The sequence below is a fragment of the Schistocerca americana genome, chromosome 8 (assembly GCF_021461395.2).
Source record: "Schistocerca americana isolate TAMUIC-IGC-003095 chromosome 8, iqSchAmer2.1, whole genome shotgun sequence".
Classification (NCBI taxonomy): Eukaryota; Metazoa; Arthropoda; class Insecta; order Orthoptera; family Acrididae; genus Schistocerca; species Schistocerca americana.
In genome coordinates this window covers 469,925,282-469,948,326 of record NC_060126.1, presented here as the reverse complement: position 1 = coordinate 469,948,326, position 23,045 = coordinate 469,925,282, and the positions used below count along the sequence as shown (strand labels likewise).

The 23,045-nt window shown below is 43.5% G+C and overlaps 1 protein-coding gene across 1 annotated transcript in view; it reads left to right on the top strand.

Annotated features, from left to right (window-relative positions):
* The window catches only part of LOC124545015 (fatty acyl-CoA reductase wat-like), a 208,390-nt gene that overhangs the window by 59,816 nt on the left and 125,529 nt on the right, over positions 1-23,045 (top strand). The window contains exons 2-3 of the mRNA XM_047123792.1: positions 5,480-5,541; positions 21,607-21,889. Of these exons, the coding sequence (XP_046979748.1) occupies positions 21,626-21,889 (264 nt within the window). The 5' untranslated portion in view covers positions 5,480-5,541; positions 21,607-21,625. The remainder of the gene's footprint in view (positions 1-5,479; positions 5,542-21,606; positions 21,890-23,045) is intronic.

Below are 23,045 nucleotides of genomic sequence, written 5' to 3'. Positions count from 1 at the left end.
ACAATCGGCACTGATTACTTATCTGTTTATATGTTCAGATGTGCTAACAAAACTAACGTGGTTTCATTTAAAAAAACGTAGGTTTGTGTTAAAAAACATACTTCCGTGCATTTTTGTATGGTTTGTATTAAACAATTACACTAGCCCCTCTCCTCACGTTCGGTCTGTGGAATCGGTTCGTCAGTATTTGATGTGGTTTACGAAATATATCCAGCGGTAACGTTAGGTGACTCACCCTGTATATATTAGTTCCACGCTTGAATCATTCTTTTTTTTCCATCATTGCTTCTTCGATGTATATACTGAAGAGTAACGCAAAAGACAGCACTCGTGTGAATATGGACGTCCTGTTTCTAGTCGTTCAACGTCTTATGAACATGAGTGTAGTCCGATGAAACTAACGCCTATCTGGCACTTTTGTATTGTCCGCTATTGTAAATGATGGCACTGGTCTGCTGCGAGACAAAGTAGATTTCATTGTCCGCTACTGGTAAATTACACACTGGCATCTGTAGGCTAGACTAAAGGGAACGCGAAACACTTGTCCGCTTTGTTACACCACTCACGTCACAGAGGCCTTGTCGACACGGGACGGACCTGCTTTGGCCTGACCGGTTTATCGTGACTCTGGTTTAAGCCGGGGCCTGGAAACCAGCGCTGGCAATGGAGCAATGACAGTCGACCTTCGAATGCCGAGAAACTCGAGTAATATCGCACGTGGCAGGATTGCACGCGTAACACCGGAACTCACGTGACTGGTGGAAGTGTCCCACGTTTAAAAATTTGATCTTGAACAATTATTTTGTGTCGTAACCAGTTAGGAATTTTGTTCCGTGTATAAAATTGACGTCCAAATAAGAATATTTTTGCTAGGAATTTTTAACTTTGAAAGCAGACACATTAGACCTACAGTGACTACGCCATATTAGTTTTATTTGTTTTATTTATTTTTTTAAGTCATGAGTGTTTCTATTGTCCTACATTTTCACCTGTCCTCTAATTAACTGCTACACACATTGTATCCTATATTGTGTTTCACATGTTGTAGGATTTTCCTCCCATCCTCCCCCGCCCCAAAATCTTCCTTCCAGGGCCAAGTAATGCGTTCCTGAACGCCATGGTAGATATCCCGTTAGTCTCTCCCTTCGGGTAATAGTACTACTGCCTTTTTATATTTATTTTATTTTTTAGCGTTCCGACCAAAAGATCGTTACACCAAACTACATAAACGTTTTGCATAACTCGAATGACATTACAATAACGAGGCAAAATATTTACCATGAAGGCACTGAAAACCCCACAACATGACAAGGCGCAGATGAGTGTACGAGTACAAACATGGATAAAAGTTTTTGTTACGATGACTAGTTCACAATTAATTTGTAAATTCTGGTATGTTTACACAGATACTTATACATAAGTATCGGACAACATGCATCATAATTATGAAAAAAGAACACGTCATTACTTACAGTTTACAATATTATAGTGTGGAATATTACATGTTATTTCCAGTGATGTTTTACCTGTACCATACATGAATATTTGATTATAATATTTATGATTTTGTACACTGTATGTCACCCTTAGTTTGTATTATTGATGTTGTAACAGTACCTTTATGCTTGTACGTTTATGTTTGTGCTGGTCATGTACATGATACGTTGAGTAACTGACAAATTAATGTGTTTCTTGAGTAAGGAAGTTTCGTGAAATAGCTTTCAGATATGGAGCGGATCTCTTCTGAGACAATTTTCATTTTAAAGTCATTCCGTGTTGGAGCACTTGTTCAGTTTCGCTACTGTGAAACTTATACCCTCTGTTGAACAAGTGCTCGTAGTTCTTAACGTATGCATTTTGGAGCCCTCGTCTACTGGTCATTTTTTCCTTGGTTAGGTCCGTACCATGTAATATTATTGGTATTTCCGTCCTATGAAAGCTTTGAGTACCCTTTGAAAGACATTTGTTTTGTATAATTTACATAACTGTAAAGATGCGCATCTAGCGCGGACGCTAATACATCGATTGCGCAGTCAAAGAAACATTTTAACAGAAGCTGAACTGTCGTTCCGCTTCGATCTAAATAAAAGATGACAGTAAAAAACGTTTGTAGATCTTCAGATTTTAATGTGTTTCTGCTGGTTATGTGAAAACGTAAAGGAGGTCGACTTTAAGTTAAAAAAGTGAGCGGTCTTGCTAGCGTGCAGACAACATTATTAATTAATAAAATTAAAGTAATTCATGTTCGAAACTGTAAATCAGCAAGTTATTGTTATCAGAGGTGTTGAACAATACAAGAATTATCTTCAGCGAAAGGAGAAAAGTAGTGACCATAATTTGAAAAAAAAAAAAAAAAAAAAAAACGTGAACCAAGGAGACAGCACAGGACAGGCTGAAATCTGATCGCACCATACTGTTAGGAAAGTAATTATGTAAGTTGTATTGTTTATAAATAAGCCCTAATTTGCTAGTGAGAATTGTTTGAACATATTTAGTGTTTACCAGACTTCTTATTCTGTTCTTTTCCTTTATACTTTTTTATCCTCCGTGCCATATTATTTTTATAAATGTCAAACAGCCTTTACTACAGCAGAGAATACTGCGGCATCCTGGTCGTAGACAGAAGGCCGCTCCTTGTCTTCTATACAACTCATAGCTGCCCCATTTATTAATGATTTCATTTGCAAAAGCAATTTTTTTTTTACTATTCATTGTTAAAGGTCCCTTAGGTAATTATAAAATTCATACTGACTACGTAAAGAAATCCGGGTTGTTCTTTTCCAAATAATAGAAGTCTTTGCGTAATCAGAAACTAGCCTCCTTCTGACAACGATCAGGAGCCGACCAGAAGACGGACGTCTTCCACCGCTTTCGTGTCTCCTGTGGCAAAGCTGTGCCAAACTGGGAACACGACATTCTAGTATGAAACACAGATTTAAATTGATAGAATTGAGATATATTTAACGTAACAATAATAATTTTTTTTATCATACTAGAACCACCACCTCTGAATGTTGCCTACCCTACTGTCTTAGTGACAACAGTAGCAGTACATGTATTCCACTGTCAGAGGTAGCAGAATGGTTTTCACTTTAACGTTCGTGACTGGTGCAGCTGCTCTTACCTCAAATTGATACATTTATCCTTCTCCATCATCTTAGAAAGTTTGTAACATCATCAAAGAATCACCCTATATATATATATATAGGGTGATTCTTTGATGATGTTACGCCCTGTAGCGTTGTTGGATGACGTTTCCGCATATGGGTTCCTATCTAAAACTTCATCTACTAAGTCCTCTCTACAACTCTAAAAGTTTGTAAGATGAAATGTGAAACACACTGTATGAATATACGAAAACAGGATTTCATTACAGCTACGAAATCTCCATGTCCGTCTACTTGCTGTTGCCTTTAGTGTTTCTGACAATGCAAAGGGAACATTACAGCAACGCCTACAGCATGTGCCTTCCGGTATAATCTTGTTAACATGTTTTTGGTTTGTTTTTTTTGTTTCTTTTTTTTTTTTTTTTTTTTTTGGCTACTTTCTTGTCCGTCTGTTTGTTCAGTGCAATCCTCGCAACTGATTTCAAATTAACTCCCGATATGCTAGAGACCTGAAATTTTAAACACAGCGCAGAATTGTGTGACAATACAATATTAACTCATTGATCACTTCAACTTTCATTACATCGTGCAACGGTAATCCCAACGGTCAGTAGTTAAGTTCCACGAGGCACTGTTTCGGCACATTTTGGCATCTCAAATCAACAATGCGCCTGTCACGATTATGCCTTCAGTTGTGTTTTCACTGTGTTCTGGTATCGTTCTCATTACACACCAGTGGTTTGGTCTGAGCTTTCATTACCCCTCCAGTTCTCGATCTTAGAATACTCCCTCGAATTTTGTTATTCTGCTGTGCCACCTCCGTCGTCAGTTTTACCCCCTGCTGTTGTATCCAGCCGCTGTGGCCCAGCGGTTCTAGGCGCTTCAATCCGGAACCGCGCTGCTGCTACGGTCGCAGGTTCGAATCCTGCCTCGGGCATAGATGTTTGTGATGTCCTTAGGTTAGTTAGGTTTAAGCAGTTCCAAGTCTAGGGGACTTGATGACCTCTGCAATTAAGTCCCATAGTGCTTTGAGCCAATTGAACCATTTGAACCTGTTGTTGTACTCCTTATGCCGTATTCTTTTATAGAATCAGTATAGGTAAAGATACAACGGCGTGACTTGTGAAGACATAGCCATTAGTGACAGGTAAATTTTTTTCCTCTCTTTTCCGTCTTTTCTTTTGCTTTCGTAGACTGAGTATTCATTTCTTTGATGGTGTAGCATAGTTCTATTTTGTAATAAATGTGTAAATCGTAGACACGAAAGCACCGAGGCCTACATCGAAAGTGACATTGGAGCAGCAATATACGGTGAGGTAGAGTTACTGAGTGTGGTGTGTGTGTGTGTGTGCGCGCTGCAGTATGACGAGACTCACGTTGTTGCTTTGAGATGAGAAAATTGGCTGAGAGAGTGAATCGTGGAACTTAGCGACTGACCGTTGGAATTACCGTCGCAGGATGAAATGAAAGTTGACGTGAACAAGGTGGGCAGAAAGATCCTAAGGGGCCGGCCGCTGTGGCCGAGCGGTTCTACGCGCTTCAGTCTGGAACCGCGCGACCGCTACGCTCGCAGGTTCGAATCCTGCCTCAGGCGTGGATGTGTGTGATGTCCTTAGATTAGTTAGATTTAAGTAGTTCTAAGTTCTAGGGGACTGATGACCTCAGATGTTACATCCCATAGTGCTCGGAGCCATTTTTTTTTTTTTTTTTTATCGTACGGTTTCTACAAAATGGACTGTGCCTCAGTGGGTACGGACAATGTTTACGAGAGTAGGCGTTGTCGTCATCGAAACCGTGTGAGTGAAATTGTTTTTTCCATTTAACTTCATCGTGAGAGCCAGGGCTCCACAAAACTGTGTATCCTATTTGTCTTCTTAGTGAACAGCCTATTGTATGAAGCCATAACTGTCAGGATAAACATACGCTGATAGGCCAAAACATTATGACCACCTGCTTAACAGCTGTTTTGTCTGTCTTTGGAACGAAATACATCATTGATTCTGCGTATCAGGAATCCGACAGTTACTAGGTACGTATGTGGCGGTATGTGCATTAGATGTCTACGCACAGGTCATGTAATTCACGTAAATATTGTTAGTCCTAGAAATGCCTTTAATTATTGTTTGTTATGTTATACAGAAAAGTATTTGACAGCCACAATCTTTCCTGTATCAGGTAGGTTACCTATGGGAGAGATAATGTGACCTCAAAATTTTATTTTTTCTCTTACAAATTTGATCTTTTGTAAATTAACTGTAATACCATAGTCAAGAGATTTTTTTTCAGTACCTCCTCTAACAATCTAAATCTTACCTCCATGAATTCATTGCATTCAATATGTCGTCGACATATATGGTGATTTTCTTTCACAGCACTGATCCCAAGACAGTGTCCAGTGCTGCCATAAAGACACCCTGCTGACATAGTCTGAAAGGTAATACACAAAAATAACTGCAACTGAAACATACAAATGCAGTGTATTTCTTACTTTCCAGATGTAATGACACTTGCCAGTATGAAGAGGGCAGATCAAGTGATGTTGAGTATTTTAAGACCACTAAATTTTAAAAAATATTCATTGATATTTTCGAGTTTTCTTCTTACAGGAATAATGATTTTGTTGATGGATCATGCGTCAAGTACTAATCGAATACTATCATTTGCTTAAGTGATAGACAACAACAGGCTGCAATATGGAGAATTAGTAGGTTCTATGACTTGTCAACTTAATTTTCTTTCTATTTTTTTACTTACTGGTTCTTTCTTCGTCCAAGAGATTGGGTAAGAATTTTGACAGAACGTTTAGTGTGGATATATGTCCATTTTGTAAATGTAACCTTTTATATTTTCTAGTATTTTTTTATAAAACACTTGCTCATATATTGTATGAGTAATTTACATACCTCCTTTCTTTGGATGTCAGATAATTACCAGACTCACAAACTTTTTTATTGATAACATGGTGTGGTACTGGGATATCCAACACCTCCTCACAATATTGCTCAAGTATCAACTGTATCTCAGGATAGACAAGATGAAAGCTTATTTTATTACCACTTTCATCATGATTTTCCTTTGTTGTATCCAGGTTAATTGATAAAATCCCTTTATCAACATGCAAGCAGTATTTGCCACTATCCATGTCGAGTTCTAACTTAAAATGTCTAAAACCCTCTATTCCAATTTACTATTAACTTCACGACCGGAGAAATATTGCGTTTCGTGATATTATTACCTAAGGTAACAAGAGCACATTCTTTTGTGTCTTCTTTCATATATCCGTTAATATGTTGCAGTTCTGTGTATGAAAGGTAGGTATCCACGTGGCCTTTTTCTATTGCATCAAACAAACTCTTGGACAACATGTTTGCAGATGCATATGCATCCAGAATTATATGTTGCGTGTATTATTCCTTGTGCCTTCTTGTCTTCACCCTTCCTTGTCTCGTCTGGACACACCTCCTCTCTCGTGTTCCTCATTGTATCTCAAAAAACGAGTAGTTGCCGAATGTATCCCCTAAATCAAGGATCCAGAAGGATAGCACTTTCCAGTGTTGGCACTGGAATACTCTCATCACTATTAAAGAACTCAACTACTTGAACTGGATGCTCATGTGGACACCAATTATTCTACATCTACATTTATAATCTGCAAGCCACCCAACGGTGGGTGGCGGAGGGCACTTTACGTGCCACTGTCATTACAGTTGCGTATGGTTCGCGGGAAGAACGACTGTCTGAAAGCCTCCGTGCGCGCTCGAATCTCTCTAATTTTACATTCGTGATCTCCTCGGGAGGTATAAGTAGGGGAAAGCAATGTATTCGATACCTCATCCAAAAACGCACCCTCTCGAAACCTGGACAGCAAGCTACACCGCTATGCAGAGCGCCTCTCTTGCAGAGTCTGCCACTTGAGTTTGCTAAACATCTCCGCCACGCTATCACGCTTACCAAATAACCCCGTGACGAAACGCGCCGCTCTTCTTTGGATCTTCTCTATCTCCTCTGTCAACCCGACCTGGTACGGATCCCACACTGATGAGTAATACTCAAGTATAGGTCGAACGAGTGTTTTGTAAGCCACCTACTTTGTTATGGACTACATTTTCTAAGCACTCTCCCAATGAATCTCAACCTGGCACCCGCCTTACCAACAATTAATTTTATATGATCATTCCACTTCAAATCGTTCCGCACACATACTCCCAGATATTTTACAGAAGTAACTGCTACCAGTGTTTGTTCCGCTATTATATAATCATACAATAAACGATCCTTCTTTCTGTGTATTCGCAATACATTACATTTGTCTATGTAAAGGGTCAGTTGCCACTCCCTGCACCAAGTGTCTATCCGCTGCAGATCTTCCTGCATTTCGCTACAATTTTCTAATGCTGCAACTTCTCTGTATACTAAAGCATCATTCGCGAAAAGCCGCATGGAACTTCTGACACTATCTACTAGGTCATTTATATATATTGTGAAAAGCAATGGTCCCATAACACTCCCCCGTGGCACGCCAGAGGTTACTTTAACGTCTGTAGACGTCTCTCCATTGACAACAACATGCTGTGTTCTGTTTGCTAAAAACTCTTTAATCCAGCCACACAGCTGGACTGATATTCCGTAGGCTCTTACTTTGATTATCAAGCGACAGTGCGGAACCGTATCGAACGCCTTCCGGAAGTCAAGGAAAATGGCATCTACCTGGGAGCCTGTATCTAATATTTTCTCGGTCTCATGAACAAATAAAGCGAGTTGGGTCTCACACGATCGCTGTTTCCGGAATCCATGTTGATTCCTACAGAATAGAATCTGGGTTTCCAAAAACGACATGATACGCGAGGAAAGAACATGTTCTAAAATTCTACAACAGATCGACGTCAGAGATATAGGTCTATAGTTTTGCGCATCTGCTCGACGACCCTTCTTGAAGACTGGGACTACCTGTGCTGTTTTCCAATCATTTGGAACCTTCCGTTCCTCTAGAGACTTGCGGTACACGGCTGTTAGAAGGGGGGCAAGTTCTTTCGCGTACTCTGTGTAGAATCGAATTGGTATCCCTTCAGGTTCAGTGGACTTTCCTCTGTTGAGTGATTCCAGTTGCTTTTCTATTCCTTGGCCACTTATTTCGATGTCAGCCATTTTTTCGTTCGTGTGAGGATTTAGAGAAGGAACTGCAGTGCGGTCTTCCTCTGTGAAACAGCTTTGGAAAAAGGTGTTTAGTATTTCAGCTTTACGCGTGTCATCCTCTGTTTCAATGCCATCATCATCCTGGAGTGTCTGGATATGCTGTTTCGAGCCACTTACTGACTTAACGTAAGACCAGAACTTCCTAGGATTTTCTGTCAAGTCGGTACATAGAATTTTACTTTCGAATTCACTGAACGCTTCACGCATAGTCCTCCTTACGCTAACTTTGACATCGTTTAGCTTCTGTTTGTCTGAGAGGTTTTGGCTGCGTTTACACTTGAAGTGAAGCTCTGTTTGCTTTCGCAGTAGTTTCCTAACTTTGTTGTTGAACCACGGTGGGTTTCTCCCGTCCCTCACAGTTTTAGTCGGCACGTACCTGTCTAAAACGCATTTTACGATTGCCTTGAACTTTTTTTATAAACACTCATATTGTCAGTGTCGGAACAGAAATTTTCGTTTTGATCTGTTAGGTAGTCTGAAATCTGCCTTCTATTACTCTTGCTAAACAGATAAACCTTCCTCCCTTTTTTTATATTCCTATTAACTTCCATATTCAGGGACGCTGCAACGGCCTTATGATTCTTTTGATTACTATGAAAAGTCAGTTCACCTTGTCTAACATTATTAACTGAGACATGCTCATGTGATCATCTCAGTTTCCTTGATAATCATTGCTATTCTTTAGATTCCTGTTAAAGTTTACACCACACCTGATGTTTTCATCTGTTCTGGTTATTACCATTACCTTGCATGTAGGGTTAACCAGGGTTATATCTAATCCATCCCCTTTGCTATGTGTTTTCATTTGCTTTTAATTTATGGCTATCAGGTCTATTATTTAGTGTTATTGGCTGTTACTGGCCCCGTAGGTGGTTAGTATTGTTGTTTTGCCCCCACCCACAGCGCTATTATGAAAAGCATGTGGCGAATCTGTTTATTGTTTGCATACATCCCTCCCCATACATGAAGTCAATAACATCAACTATGAATAAAAAATACTCTGAATCATTTTCTGGTATAGTGACTAGTTTTCATTAATGTGTGCAGGTAGCCTACCCCTTAATATTTTAAGAACATCTAAGAGCGAGAAGGACTTACTCCAATAACGAGTCTTATTCAGACATTTTTCAAAATACTTATTCAGTCCACCTTGTCTATTATTAGGTCAAAAACTTCTCATTTGAGTCGTTCTTGTACATCAAGTGACCAAAACCTAGCAGGAAATGCGTGTTCAAACTGATCATAGGTTTCAAAACGCTCAGCTATGTCCACAGCCTTCATCAAAGTGTTCCCTTGAGTATGTGCTACTACATAACAAATCTTTTGCTGTACATTCAAGCTATGCAGTACAGTATCTCGAAAAGATATGATGAATGCTACGGGGTGTACCTTCTTTGTTTCTGTATAAAACACCTGGAATTGTCTATGTTTTAATAGGCTTTCATCTGATAGAATCGCCGACAGACAATGGCTTATCATGTATGTGTGGTACATCTACCGGTGGATAGCTTCCTTGCTGTATATATTGTACTGATATTTCCCTACATGCCCCATAATCTCCTTCACTTAAACTATGTGGTGTAGGATGAAAACTATTGTTCTGCTTATTCACTGTTTTATCATTTGTTTTGTTGTAACCAGCAGCAAACGGTTCAACTGAATCCAAGCTTCTTGTGCCTGTTTCATTCCGGATTTGTTGAAGTGCGTTCTTTAAATGTGTAACTAGTTTGTGAACAGTCTTATTCTCTCTTTCAGTTACTATCCTTTGTACTTCAGCAGAGTTGGTGCGGTGTTGTCTATCACCTTTTCTGCAACTGTAGTATCACTGCCAAATTACCCAACATCAGCACAATCGCTTAATTTCTGTACGTCATTACTGATGCGTTTCTGTTGTAATTTAAGAAATCCCAAATCCTACGGTTCTTTTTTTTTTTTTTTTTACTTGATCCGTTAAATCACTGTACATGTTGTGTAAATCTGACATTTTAGCTTCCACCATAGATACCATCTGTGCTAAGCTATTGTGTTCTGTCTGTAAACTATTTTGTTTTAGGGTAAGCTGGTCTAACTCATGAGCGGTTTTCTTCTGCTCATCTACAAATTCAGAAAATTCTTTGTCAAACTGTTTGTCTCACTTTTGCTCAAAATTCGAAAATTGTGTTTTTAAACTAGAAAATTTGTGGTCAAAGTTACTTGACCTTTGTTCCAAGTGCTGAGACGATATTTGTTCAAATTGCTTAGGCATTTGTAACTTCCTGGCAGATTGTGTGCCGTACCGAGACTCGAATTGGGACCTTTGCACAGGAAGTTTGCTAGGAAGTTTCATATTAGCGCACACTCAATTGCAGAGCGGAAATTTTAATTCTGGAAGCATCTCCCAGACTGTGCTAAAGCCATGTCTCCGCAATATCCCTTCTTCGAGGAGTGCTAGTTCTGCAAGTTTTGCAGGAGAGCTTGTGTGAAGTTTGGAAGGTATGAGACGAGGCACTGGCGGAAGTAAAGCTGCGAGAATGGCTCCTGGATCGTGCTTGGGTATCTCAGTCGGTAGAGCACTTGCCTGCGAAAGGCAAAGATCCCGAGTTCGAGTCTCGGTCCGGTACACAGTTTTAAACTGCAACGAAGTTTCGTATCAGCGCAAACTCCGCTGCAGAGTGGAAATTTCATTTGCTTAGACATTTGTTCGAAATATTGTAGGACAAGACTGTCACCCTCCTCCCCCCCCCCCCCCTCCCCAGATGCCGATAAGACTGGATTTCCTACTCCTTGTTGTCGTTCCTTTTCAGTGTGCACATCGTGTTCTATTTTTGGACTAGAAAGGCTCGTGATTCACATAAATCATTACGATAAAAACAATCTTGGGAGAACGCGCTTGCGGGTGTAGCTGCTGATGGCCACTTATCATAAGTTACCATTGTATCATCTGTCCTCGACAAACCATTATTAGTTATTCGTGTTGAGTTTAAGATCCGGTTATAATCTGTCCTACTTTTGCTTTGTTGTGTCACAATTTCGATTGGCGACACATTATCATTGCCGGTACATTAATTTCGTCAAACGGCCTTATTTCGTCCGGTTTTTCGGTAATATTGTTCACTTCCGTAATAAAATTATCACAGCAATATTTATATTTACTAAGAGGTACTACGTATTACTATGGTTATGAGTATTCTACAGGCAGGATGGTTTCTCTCTACACCTGAAATGTAACAACAATACAAACGGCTTTGCCATCCACCACTACATGTAATACATTATTGTAATAAGAGAAATTATCAGTATGAAAGAAAGAAAACTATTTTCTTGAAAGTACTCTGAACAGACTCCCGAAAGAGTTGTACAAAACTGACGAAAATGTGCCCAGGGTAATTCTGTTGATATCATAAATTGAATTCTTGCTCAGGCATTCCAGAGACAAGTATGTTCGTGAATGCCGTTGCCTGCAATACTTATACCTCTTTTTGATTACCATATTCTTGAATTATTTATGCATGAGAAACTTTTTTCATGAAATGGAACATATTGGCATTAGTACATGTACATTTTATCAGTTTAGGAAAATTATATTCACTTCTACCCCTACGAGGTCAAACCTCTCACGTGATCCGAATAAAAGGCAAATAATTAGAATTTTCTACCATTCCTGTCACCCATAGGCGCCATTATACTGTGTTCCTTTAAGGGGTCTCTATAGGAAATGATACAACGGTGTGGCTGACGTATGCAAAAGCCGTTACAGTTAATCTACGAGTCACGTTTAGGATTACGTATTTCGTTAAAACGTCTATAAAGTTTATTTTATTTTCTCAAAAAAAAAAAAAAAAAGGTTCAAATGGCTCTGAGCACTACGTGACTTAACATCTGTGGTCATCAGTCCCCTAGAACTTAGAACTACTTAAACCTAACTAACCTAAGGACATCACACACATCCATGCCCGAGGCAGGATTCGAACCTGCGACCGTAGCAGTCGCGCGGTTCCGGACTGAGCGCCTAGAACCGCTAGACCACCGCGGTCGGCTTTATTTTCTCACCAAATTCTTGAACAGTGGATTTACTATCGTGAATAGGGTAACATTCTGCCGACGTCGTTTCGGAATCGCTTTGTTGTCCCTCTTCTTTTCTCGGACTGTGTCACCTAGACGTTTAAGTCAAAACTTTTCTTCGGATTACTACTGAATAAGAAGTACCAAAATTATTTCGTATTCATTTGCAACTCTATTCTTCATACATGTTCAGCAGTGGTGCATAATGTTCATGAGAAGAAGCTCAAAACGTATAATATAAAGTTCATAATACTTCATATGCTACCACATCTTTACATCTTTAATGTGCAGTATGCTGCAACGTAAAGTAATTCTGATAATAATTTGTCTGTGTCACGGAAGACTTATGGTCAAAGGACTTATAACACTTTTGGATTTAATAAAGATAATGTTTAAAATATTTTAAGTTGTTTTGTCCCATTCTTCAACGACGATTACGCGTTAAGTCTCGCAGAGTACGCGGTCACTGTCGATGTCCAAACAGCTTGTGTCTCTCGATGCCACGCGTGTTAGATTGGGTTCATGTCCAGGGAACAGGCAGACCGCTCCATTCAGGTGATCCTGGCACGCCGAAGGGACGCGTTCATGAGAAAGCTCGAAGAGCACTCTAGTTCAAAAATGTTCAAATGTGTATGAAATCTTATGGGACTTAACTGCTAAGGTCATCAGTCCCTAAGCTTACACACTACTTAACCTAAATTATCCTAAGGACAAACACACACACCCATGCCCGAGGGAGGACTCGAACCTCCGCCAGGACCAGCCGCACAGTCTATGACTGCAGCGCCTTAGACCGCTCGGCCAATCCCTCGCGGCAGCACTCTAGTAATCATTCATCACGATGGAATTATCCCACTAATGCTCGCAGAATCTCGTCCCCGTACCGTAGAGCAGTGATATTACCCTTATCAACCACGTGAAGTGTACGGTGGCCGATTTAATGCCACCGCGGAATATCCTTCCACCACAACCTATTTGCACATCTGGAACGTTGCGCTGGAAGCGATCGATATTACTGGGTTTGTCTACAGAGACGTTGTCTGCGAGTATGAGGGTACAAACAGACCCAGGTTGTGTCCAATGCTGGGGCTTCCATTCTATACGATTTCCTGCCCAGCTGTAACGGAGTCCATGGTGTTGTGGTGTACGGCTTGGCGCTCGCCACGGTTGTCGGGAAAGAAGTTTCGCATTATGCAGTTGTGTCCTAGCAGCTCGAAGCGATGCATGAGGTCCTGTAGTTTCTTAGAACGCCACTCAGTCCATTTTCCTTTGTCTCAAATGCCACAGATACCGATAATACTGAGCAGCCACCAAACGCAGACGACTTGTGCGGTGTACCTCCTCAACACAGCCCGTCAACTGGAACAGATTTCACGACCACATCACATCACTTTGGTACACATGTCCAGGAGCTTCCCTTGTTGACGTGACATCGTCGTGGAACGTGATGATGCGGTCCCAATCACTGGTCGCGAATGCCGTTCGTTTCATGATAGGTGTTCACTCTACCGTTCCACAGCTGTCTCTGATGCGTCCCTGCTGGTCCTTTACTAACAACTGAAATACTCCAATCCATTCGAGAGCGGCGTCTGCGCGTAGGTAGCGCTCGTGGTAACTGTGTATATGCTTACAAAGAGCATCAGGGTTGACCTCCCGATTTGTATAGGCTCACTCACGATAGCAATAACGTCAAAACGGCGTGTCTAAAACATTGTGCACGTACCGAGCGCTGATTAACATCCGCTCCAGAAACGCTAAAGGTAAACAGTGGTAGCTTATCGCCCCACAGACCATAAGGTCTGACTTGGGACCAGTATGGCTTGGACAAGTGCACTCACCAGGTCTACGTCGTACATTCGATCATCTACATCTACTTCTACATCTACATGGATACTCTGCAAATCACATTTAAGTGCCTGGCAGAGGGTTCATCGAACCACATTCACAATTCTCTATTATTCCAATCTCGTATAGCGCGCGGAAAGAACGAAGACCTATATCTTTCCGTACGAGTTCTGATTTCCCTTATTTTATCTTTGTGATCGTTCCTCCATATGTAAGTCGGTGTCAACAAAATACTATCGCATTCGGAGCAGAAAGTTGGTGCTGCCTTTCTTTGAACTTTTTCGATGCACTTAGTCAGTCCTATCTGGAAAGGAACCCACACCGCGCAACAGTATTCTAAAAGAGGACGGACAAGCGTAGTGTAGGCATTCTCCTTAGTAGGTCTGTTACATTTTCTAAGTGTCCTGCCAATGAAACGCAGTCTTTGGTTAGAATTCCCCACAAGATTTTCTATGTGTTCCTTCCAATTTAAATTGTTCGTAATTATAATACCTAGGTATTTCGTTGAATTTACGGGTTTTAGGTTAGACTGATTTATCGTGTAACCAAAGTTTAACGTGTTCCTTTTAGCACTCATGTGGATGACCTCACACCTTTCGTTATTTAAGGTCAACTGTCACTTCTCGCACCATGTCTCCCAAATCGTTTATATAGATAAGGAACAGCAAAGGGCCTATAACATTACCTTGGGGAACGCCAGAAATCACTTCTGTTTTACTCGATGACTTTCCGTCAATTACTAGGAACTGTGACCTCCGACAGGAAATCACAAATCGAGTCACATAACTGAGACGATATTATATAAGCACGCAATTTCACTACGAGCCGCTTGTGTGGTGCAGTGTCAAAAGCCTTCCGGAAATCCAGAAATATGGAATCGATCTGAAATCCCTTGTCAATAGCACTCAGCACATCATTTGAATAAAGAGCTAGTTGTGTTTCACAAGAACGATGTTTTCTAAGCCCATGTTGACTGTGTGTCAATAGACCGTTTTCTTCGAGGTAATTCATTTGTTTACGAACACAATATATATGTTCCAAAATACTGCTGCATATCGACGTTAACGATATGGGCATGTAATTTAGTGCATTACTCCTATTACCTTTCTTGAATATTGGTGTGCCCTGTGCAACTTTTCAGTCTTTGGGTACGGATCTTTCGTCGAGCGAACGGTTGTACATGATTGTTAAGTATGGAGCTAATGCATCAGCATACTCCGAAAGGAACCTAACTGGTATACAGTCTGGACCAGAAGACTTGCTTTTATTAAGTGATTTAAGTTGCTTCACTACTCCGAGGATATTTACTTCTACGTTACTCATGTTGGCGGCAGTTCTCGATTCGAATTCTGGAAAATTTACTTCGTCTCCTTTTGTGAAGGCATTTCGGAAGGCTGAGTTTAGTAACTCTGCTTTGGCAGCACTGTCTTCGATAGTATCTCCATTGCTATCGCGCAGAGAAGGCATTGATTGTTTCTGGCCGCTAACATACTTCACATGTGTGCAGGCAGAATGTAATTTCGTCGCTGCAGAGCACGGCGCGCCATTGCATCTTCCAAGTGATACTCTGTCGGCACCTGTCGAGCCATGCACTTAAATGCTGTGGTGCGAGTGGAAAACTGGCTACAGCTGCGCGTGCCCGTAGTCCCATTGCCAATAAATGGTTGGCAACAGTTCGCGCTGACGCTTCTGGGCTGTGGTACGATTGCAGTCTGCCACTGCTGCCCCTACAATACGACGACCCCTGAGGGCGTCAGTGCTACGTGGACGTCCAGAACCTTGTCCGAGGGTGTGAGGATGCTCACGTGGCCACTGACACCAGCATCGTTGCACAACTGGCGTAGCACGTCCAGCTTGTGTGGTAATTCTCCGAATGGACGATCCCGCCACTCGGAAGGCCACAAGTTGACCCCTTTCAAACTCGCTCACCTGTCTGTAGGAAGCACGAGTGCTTCTCCTTGGCATGGATCTCTGCCTACTTCAGACGTTTACTGCACACTCAGACTTCTGGCGATGAGCATTCCCTATTAAATGGTAGACACAGATGGCGCTCTGCCACTATGTTATTCGTTGGCGGACAACTTTGTAACCATTATCAGTAAATCTACTACCCCCAGGTGGTATATGCCGTCACCCCGTCAAAACTGGAGTCGTCTTTCCTGGTGCACTAACTTTTATTTTTTCCAGCAGCATAGGAAAGATATACACTCCTGGAAATGGAAAAAAGAACACATTGACACCGGTGTGTCAGACCCACCATACTTGCTCCGGACACTGCGAGAGGGCTGTACAAGCAATGATCACACGCACGGCACAGCGGACACACCAGGAACCGCGGTGTTGGCCGTCGAATGGCGCTAGCTGCGCAGCATTTGTGCACCGCCGCCGTCAGTGTCAGCCAGTTTGCCGTGGCATACGGAGCTCCATCGCAGTCTTTAACACTGGTAGCATGCCGCGACAGCGTGGACGTGAACCGTATGTGCAGTTGACGGACTTTGAGCGAGGGCGTATAGTGGGCATGCGGGAGGCCGGGTGGACGTACCGAAGAATTGCTCAACACGTGGGGCGTGAGGTCTCCACAGTACATCGATGTTGTCGCCAGTGGTCGGCGGAAGGTGCACGTGCCCGTCGACCTGGGACCGGACCGCAGCGACGCACGGATGCACGCCAAGACCGTAGGATCCTACGCAGTGCCGTAGGGGACCGCACCGCCACTTCCCAGCAAATTAGGGACACTGTTGCTCCTGGGGTATCGGCGAGGACCATTCGCAACCGTCTCCATGAAGCTGGGCTACGGTCCCGCACACCGTTAGGCCGTCTTCCGCTCACGCCCCAACATCGTGCAGCCCGCCTCCAGTGGTGTCGCGACAGGCGTGAATGGAGGGACGAATGGAGACGTGTCGTATTCAGCGATGAGAGTCGCTTCTGCCTTGGTGCCAATGATGGTCGTATGCGTGTTTGGCGCCGTGCAGGTGAGCGCCACAATCAGGACTGCATACGACCGAGGCACACAGGGCCAACACCCAGCATCATGGTGTGGGGAGCGATGTCCTACACTGGCCGTACACCACTGGTGATCGTCGAGGGGACACTGAATAGTGCACGGTACATCCAAACCGTCATCGAACCCATCGTTCTACCATTCCTAGACCGGCAAGGGAACTTGCTGTTCCAACAGGACAATGCACTTCCGCATGTATCCCGTGCCACCCAACGTGCTCTAGAAGGTGTAAGTCAACTACCCTGGCCAGCAAGATCTCCGGATCTGTCCCCCATTGAGCATGTTTGGGACTGGATGAAGCGTCGTCTCACGCGGTCTGCACGTCCAGCACGAACGCTGGTCCAACTGAGGCGCCAGGTGGAAATGGCATGGCAAGCCGTTCCACAGGACTACATCCAGCATCTCTACGATCGTCTCCATGGGAGAATAGCAGCCTGCATTGCTGCGAAAGGTGGATATACACTGTACTAGTGCCGACATTGTGCATGCTCTGTTGCCTGTGTCTATGTGCCTGTGGTTCTGTCAGTGTGATCATGTGATGTATCTGACCCCAGGAATGTGTCAATAAAGTTTCCCCTTCCTGGGACAATGAATTCACGGTGTTCTTATTTCAATTTCCAGGAGTGTACAAATTCCGACGAAGAGCGGCGCGTTTTGACACGTCATCGCCCAGTCTGCGCGAAAACGTTGCGAAGGTGTTCAATAAATTCCCATCGCAGAAGCTAAAAGACTGGCGTAGCACAACATGGAGAGGTTTCCTGTTCAAATATCAAGACAGAACGTTCTGAGAAGAGTCTGACAAGGTATTATTTCCTCCCGCATACATATCGCGAAATGACCACAACGAGGAATACGGAGGTCTGCCGACAGTCTTGCTTCCCACGTGCCATGGGTGAATAGAAGAGAGAAGGAGGAATCAGTCAATGGCACTAGAGACTGTCTGATTACTCGCGGAATATAGATGTAGATGTAGATATAGAAGTGTAGGAAATACGACAGACACCCGCCCCAACCAAAGTCCTCTACAGACCACCTGATCTTCTACACTGGTCGAATTCGTACATCTCACAGTGTATGCTCAAAATAGGTTCGACGCTGTTGGAAATGGCACCTGTGTAAGACAAGAAAGCTGTAGAGGTAGGCTCCATCTCATTATTCTCATCACCAGACTCACGATTAGTCGATAGCTTGAGGAATTCTGTGAGTATCGGACCTCCGACGTCGTAAAAGATGGTGGGCATTGCATTGCCTGCTGAGGGCACAGCTTTGAATTTTTTAGTGGGAGGTAACGACGTACACTTTCATTGCCTACAAGTACCACGACGTTCTACCAAAGCGGCGTAAGGAAATTTAAGCCGGTTTGGTTGTTACAGCGTCTCATACCTTTTCATTTGAACACTACTTATACACCAGTTTCTTAGATTGTAAACGGCTTTGTACAATATTTACGTTATTACGGTGTTTGGTGTCAAATTGTACTTCAAAATTACGTAGTTATTTAACATACATCTTTTTCAATTGTAGATGAGTTCACAAAATATTATTATTATTATTTTTTTTTGTTGCTTGTCATTTAAGAATGTCGACTAGTTGTTTTGAGCGTTGTTAATTATGCCTGTTGCATTCTTCTACATTTAATCCTGTTACAACTTGCCCTTAGATAGTATGTGCATAATACTAGATAATGTCCTTGGAGTCCGAAACCGATTGTGTTTTCTAAAATAAAACGAAACGTGGGACTGGTCCTGGCATTTTATTCAAAACCAGTATCATCGTTGCAGGACTTGATCAACATTTTCCATATCCTTGATAAGAAATTAGCTGTCAATGATTCTGTTATTTTGATCCACATATAGGTGAATACCAGTATTTCTTGTCGTTGATGTCCACGTATGTGGCCACTGTTATATTTAATAGGACACTTCATAATCTTGCTGATTCGAGGCATGATGTCACAGGATAGTAGGTCCGAAACTGTTCAGTACAGACGAAATTGAATAATTCTTCTTTTCTTATTTCGACCATCTCAGTTGCTTTGATATACAATTTTAGCTGCAGTGAATGTCAGTTTCGAACTGTAGCTCCCATTCCCAAACCGCAAACTTTGTTGTTAACCGTAACTAGTCATACAATATGGTTGCGAAAGGCACGAACAGCCTCTGCACAGAAAGTTAAACTGTGAGCGACAAGTACTCTCATTGATATTAGCCCATGTCTCTAATGTTGGCGTTTACTGACACACGCTGTTACTAAACGTAACAACCACTCAACTGAACTGGAGGGGTGCTACAATTGTTGATGATATTGTAGACGACAATAGTCCCACTAGGGTCCAATAACTGGGCGGATACATGGTGACAATTATTGAACTACATGGAAAAGAAAAGTAAATTAATTACAAACCACGGCGTCCACACACTTTGTTAAATATGTAAACGTCACTAAAGATATTCGGATTTAGGTTATGACATGTTAGATTTGCCTGCCATCATTGGCGATGATGTGGCGCAGACGAATAACGAAATTCTGCGTGAGTCACTGAAGTGTCGGAACATCGATGCTGTCTACGACCTCCTGAATGGCTGTTTTCAGCTCAGCTATGATTTTATGGTTATTGCTGTACACCTTCTCTTTAGCGTAGCTCCACAAAAAGGAGTCGCATGTATTCAGATCTGGGGCACATGGCGGCCAATCTAGGCCTATGACAGCGGCTTCTGGGTACCCCAGAGCCAGAATGCAGTCTCCAAAGTGCTCCTCCAGGACAACAAACAGTCTCCTGCTTCGATAGGGTCGAGCGTCGTCTTGCATGAATCACATCTTGCCGGAATCAGGGTGATTTTAGATAATGTGCATGAAATCGTCTTGTAAAACCTTCACCTGCCGTTTGGTAGTCACTGTGTCATCAAAGAATGTCGCACCGACTGTTCCGTGACGAAATTGCACACCACACAGTTACCCGTTGAGGTTGAAGAAATGCGGATTCCCAGTCCCCCTTATGTACCAATTTTGGTTATTGACGAGCCCATCCAAATGAAAGTGGGCTACGTCGCTAAACCAAACCATTCAGCGCGTACTAATCCTCGTCATGCCCCATGGCCAACCGTGTAGATTGAACGTCCTAACCCAAACCGTTCAGATGCTAGGCCAATTCTGTTTCACATAGTTCAATAATTGTCACCCAGTAAATTGGTTACAGCTAACCAACTTCAGTCCTGTTTGGCTGCGTCAGTCAGGTGCAACTACACACGCAATTTAATATCACTGAGAGTAGTTTTTGCCCACAGTTAAATTTTCTGTGTAGAAGCTATTCGTACGTTTTGGTACTATAATGTATGACAAGCTAGGTTAATTACATCCCGCCAGGGTAGCCGAGAGCGCTAACGCACTGCTTCCTGGACTTGGGTAGGCGCGCCGGCCCCGGATCGAATCCACCTGGCAGATTAACACAAGGGCCGGTGTGCCGGCCAACCTGAATGTGCTTTTTAGACGGTTTTCCACATCCCGCTAGGTGAATACCGGGCTGGTCCCTACGTTCCGCGCGCGACTCCTATGGTCGCAGGTTCGAATCCTGCCTCTGGCATGGATGTGTGTGATGTCCTTAGGTTGGTTAGGTTTAAGTAGTTCTAAGTTCTAGGGGACTTATGACCACAGCAGTTGAGTCCCATAGTGCTCAGAGCCATTTGAACCAGTTCCACGCGTCGCAGACATTTGAAACACGTCCGCACTATTTTACGATTTACACTAGACGCAGACAGTTGGGGTACACTGATTCCGTCCTGGGGGGTGCAGCATGGCGGCGGGAAGGGCATCCGGTCATTCCTAACTCTAACATTGCCAAATCCGTTGTAACCACGCCGAAAAAAATGGTTCAAATGGCTCTGAGCACTATGGGACTTAACTGCTGAGGTCATCAGCCCCCTAGAACTTAGAACTACTTAAACCTAACTAACCTAAGGACATCACACACATCCATGCCCAAAGCATGATTCGAACCTGCGACCGCAGCGGTCGCGCGGTTCCAGACTGCAGCGCCTAGAACTGGTCGGCCACCCCGGCCGGCATCCACGCCGACCCTGCGATCGCTGCAGGACTATGGCATAAGTGAAAGAAAGAAAGAAAGAAGCTAGGTTGATAACAAGGTGTGTGGTTTGAGAGTATCGGCCCGAAACCGGCAAGCACTGCAGCAGACTCTTATGTCAGTGTAACTGAGATGTTCGAAATAGAAAAAAAAACAAAAAAACACTTTTTCGGAACATGATAATATGATTGCCACTGAACAACAATCAGAGTATAACATATCCATATAAAACAGTTTCAGCGAAACTGTAACGTCTAGGTATCGCTGGTCGATTACTGTGGACTTGAGTACAAGGGAAGCAGATGAGAGGGCGAAAGAATGACGCGCCTGTGTGTGTGCAGGCAGGCCCCAGCGAGCGCCATGTACGTCTCGGCGGAGGAAGGCCAGACGCAGCCGGAGCTGCAGTCGGAGCCGCCGGCGGAGGCCCGCAGCTGCGAGTCGCCGGTGGCGGAGTTCTTCGGCGGCGCCTCGGTGCTGGTGACGGGCGGCACCGGCTTCCTGGGCAAGGTGCTCGTCGAGAAGCTGCTGCGCACCTGCCCGCGCCTGCGCTCCGTCTACCTGCTCGTCCGCACCAAGAAGGGCCGAGCGCCGCACCAGCGCCTCGACCAGCTCTTCTCCCAGCAGGTAGGCCGCCGCCAACATTAAAACTGTGCCTCGCTCATTTATTTTATCCCACAACCGTATCAAGCAAATTAGTCGTGCTAATTGCTAGTAAACTACACTACTGGAGATTAAAATTTCTACACCAAGAAGAAATGCAGATGATAAATGGGTATTCATTGGACAAATATATTATACTACTACTGACATGTGATTACATTTTCACACAATTTGGGTACATAGATCCCGAGAAATCAGTACCCAGAACAAACACCTCTGCCCGTAATACGCCCGGGCATTGAGTCAAACGGAGCTTGAATGGCGTGTACAGTTACAGCTGCCCATGCAGCTTCAACACCACACCACAGTTCATCGAGAGTAGTGACTGGCGTATTGTGACGAGCCAGTTGCTCGGCCACCATTGACCAGGCGTTTTCAATTGGTGAGAGATCTGGTGAATGTGCTGGCCAGAGCAGCAATCGAACATATTCTGTATCCAGAAAGGCCCGTACAGCACCTGCAACATGCGGTCGTCCATTATCCTGCTGAAATGTAGGGTTTCGCAGGGATCGAATTAAGGGTAGAGCCACTGGTCGTAACACATCTGAAATGTGACGTCCACTGTTCAAAGTCCCGTCAGTGCGAACGAGAGGTGATCGAGACGTGTAACCAATGGCACCCCATACCATCACGCCAGGTGATACACCAGTATGGCGATGACGAATACACGCTTCCAATGTGCGTTCACCGCGATGTCGCCAAACACGGATGCGACCATCACGATGCTGTAAACAGAACCTGGATACATCCGAAAAAATGACGTTGTGCCATTCGTGCAACCAGGTTCGTCGTTGAGTACACCATCGCAGGCGCTCCTGTCTGTGATGCAGCGTCAAGGGTATCCGCAGCCATGGTCTCCGAGCTGATAGTCCGTGCTCCTGTAAACGTCGTCGAACTGTTCGTGCAGATGGTTGTTGTCTTGTGAACGTCCCCATCTGTTGACTCAGGGATCGAGACGTAGCTGCACGATCCGTTACAGCCATGCGGATAAGATGCCTGTCATCTCTACTGCTAGTGATTACGAGGCCGTTGGGATCCAGCACGGCGTTCCGTATTACCCCCTCATTCCACCGATTCCATATTCTGCTAACAGTCATTGGATCTCGATCAATGCGAGCAG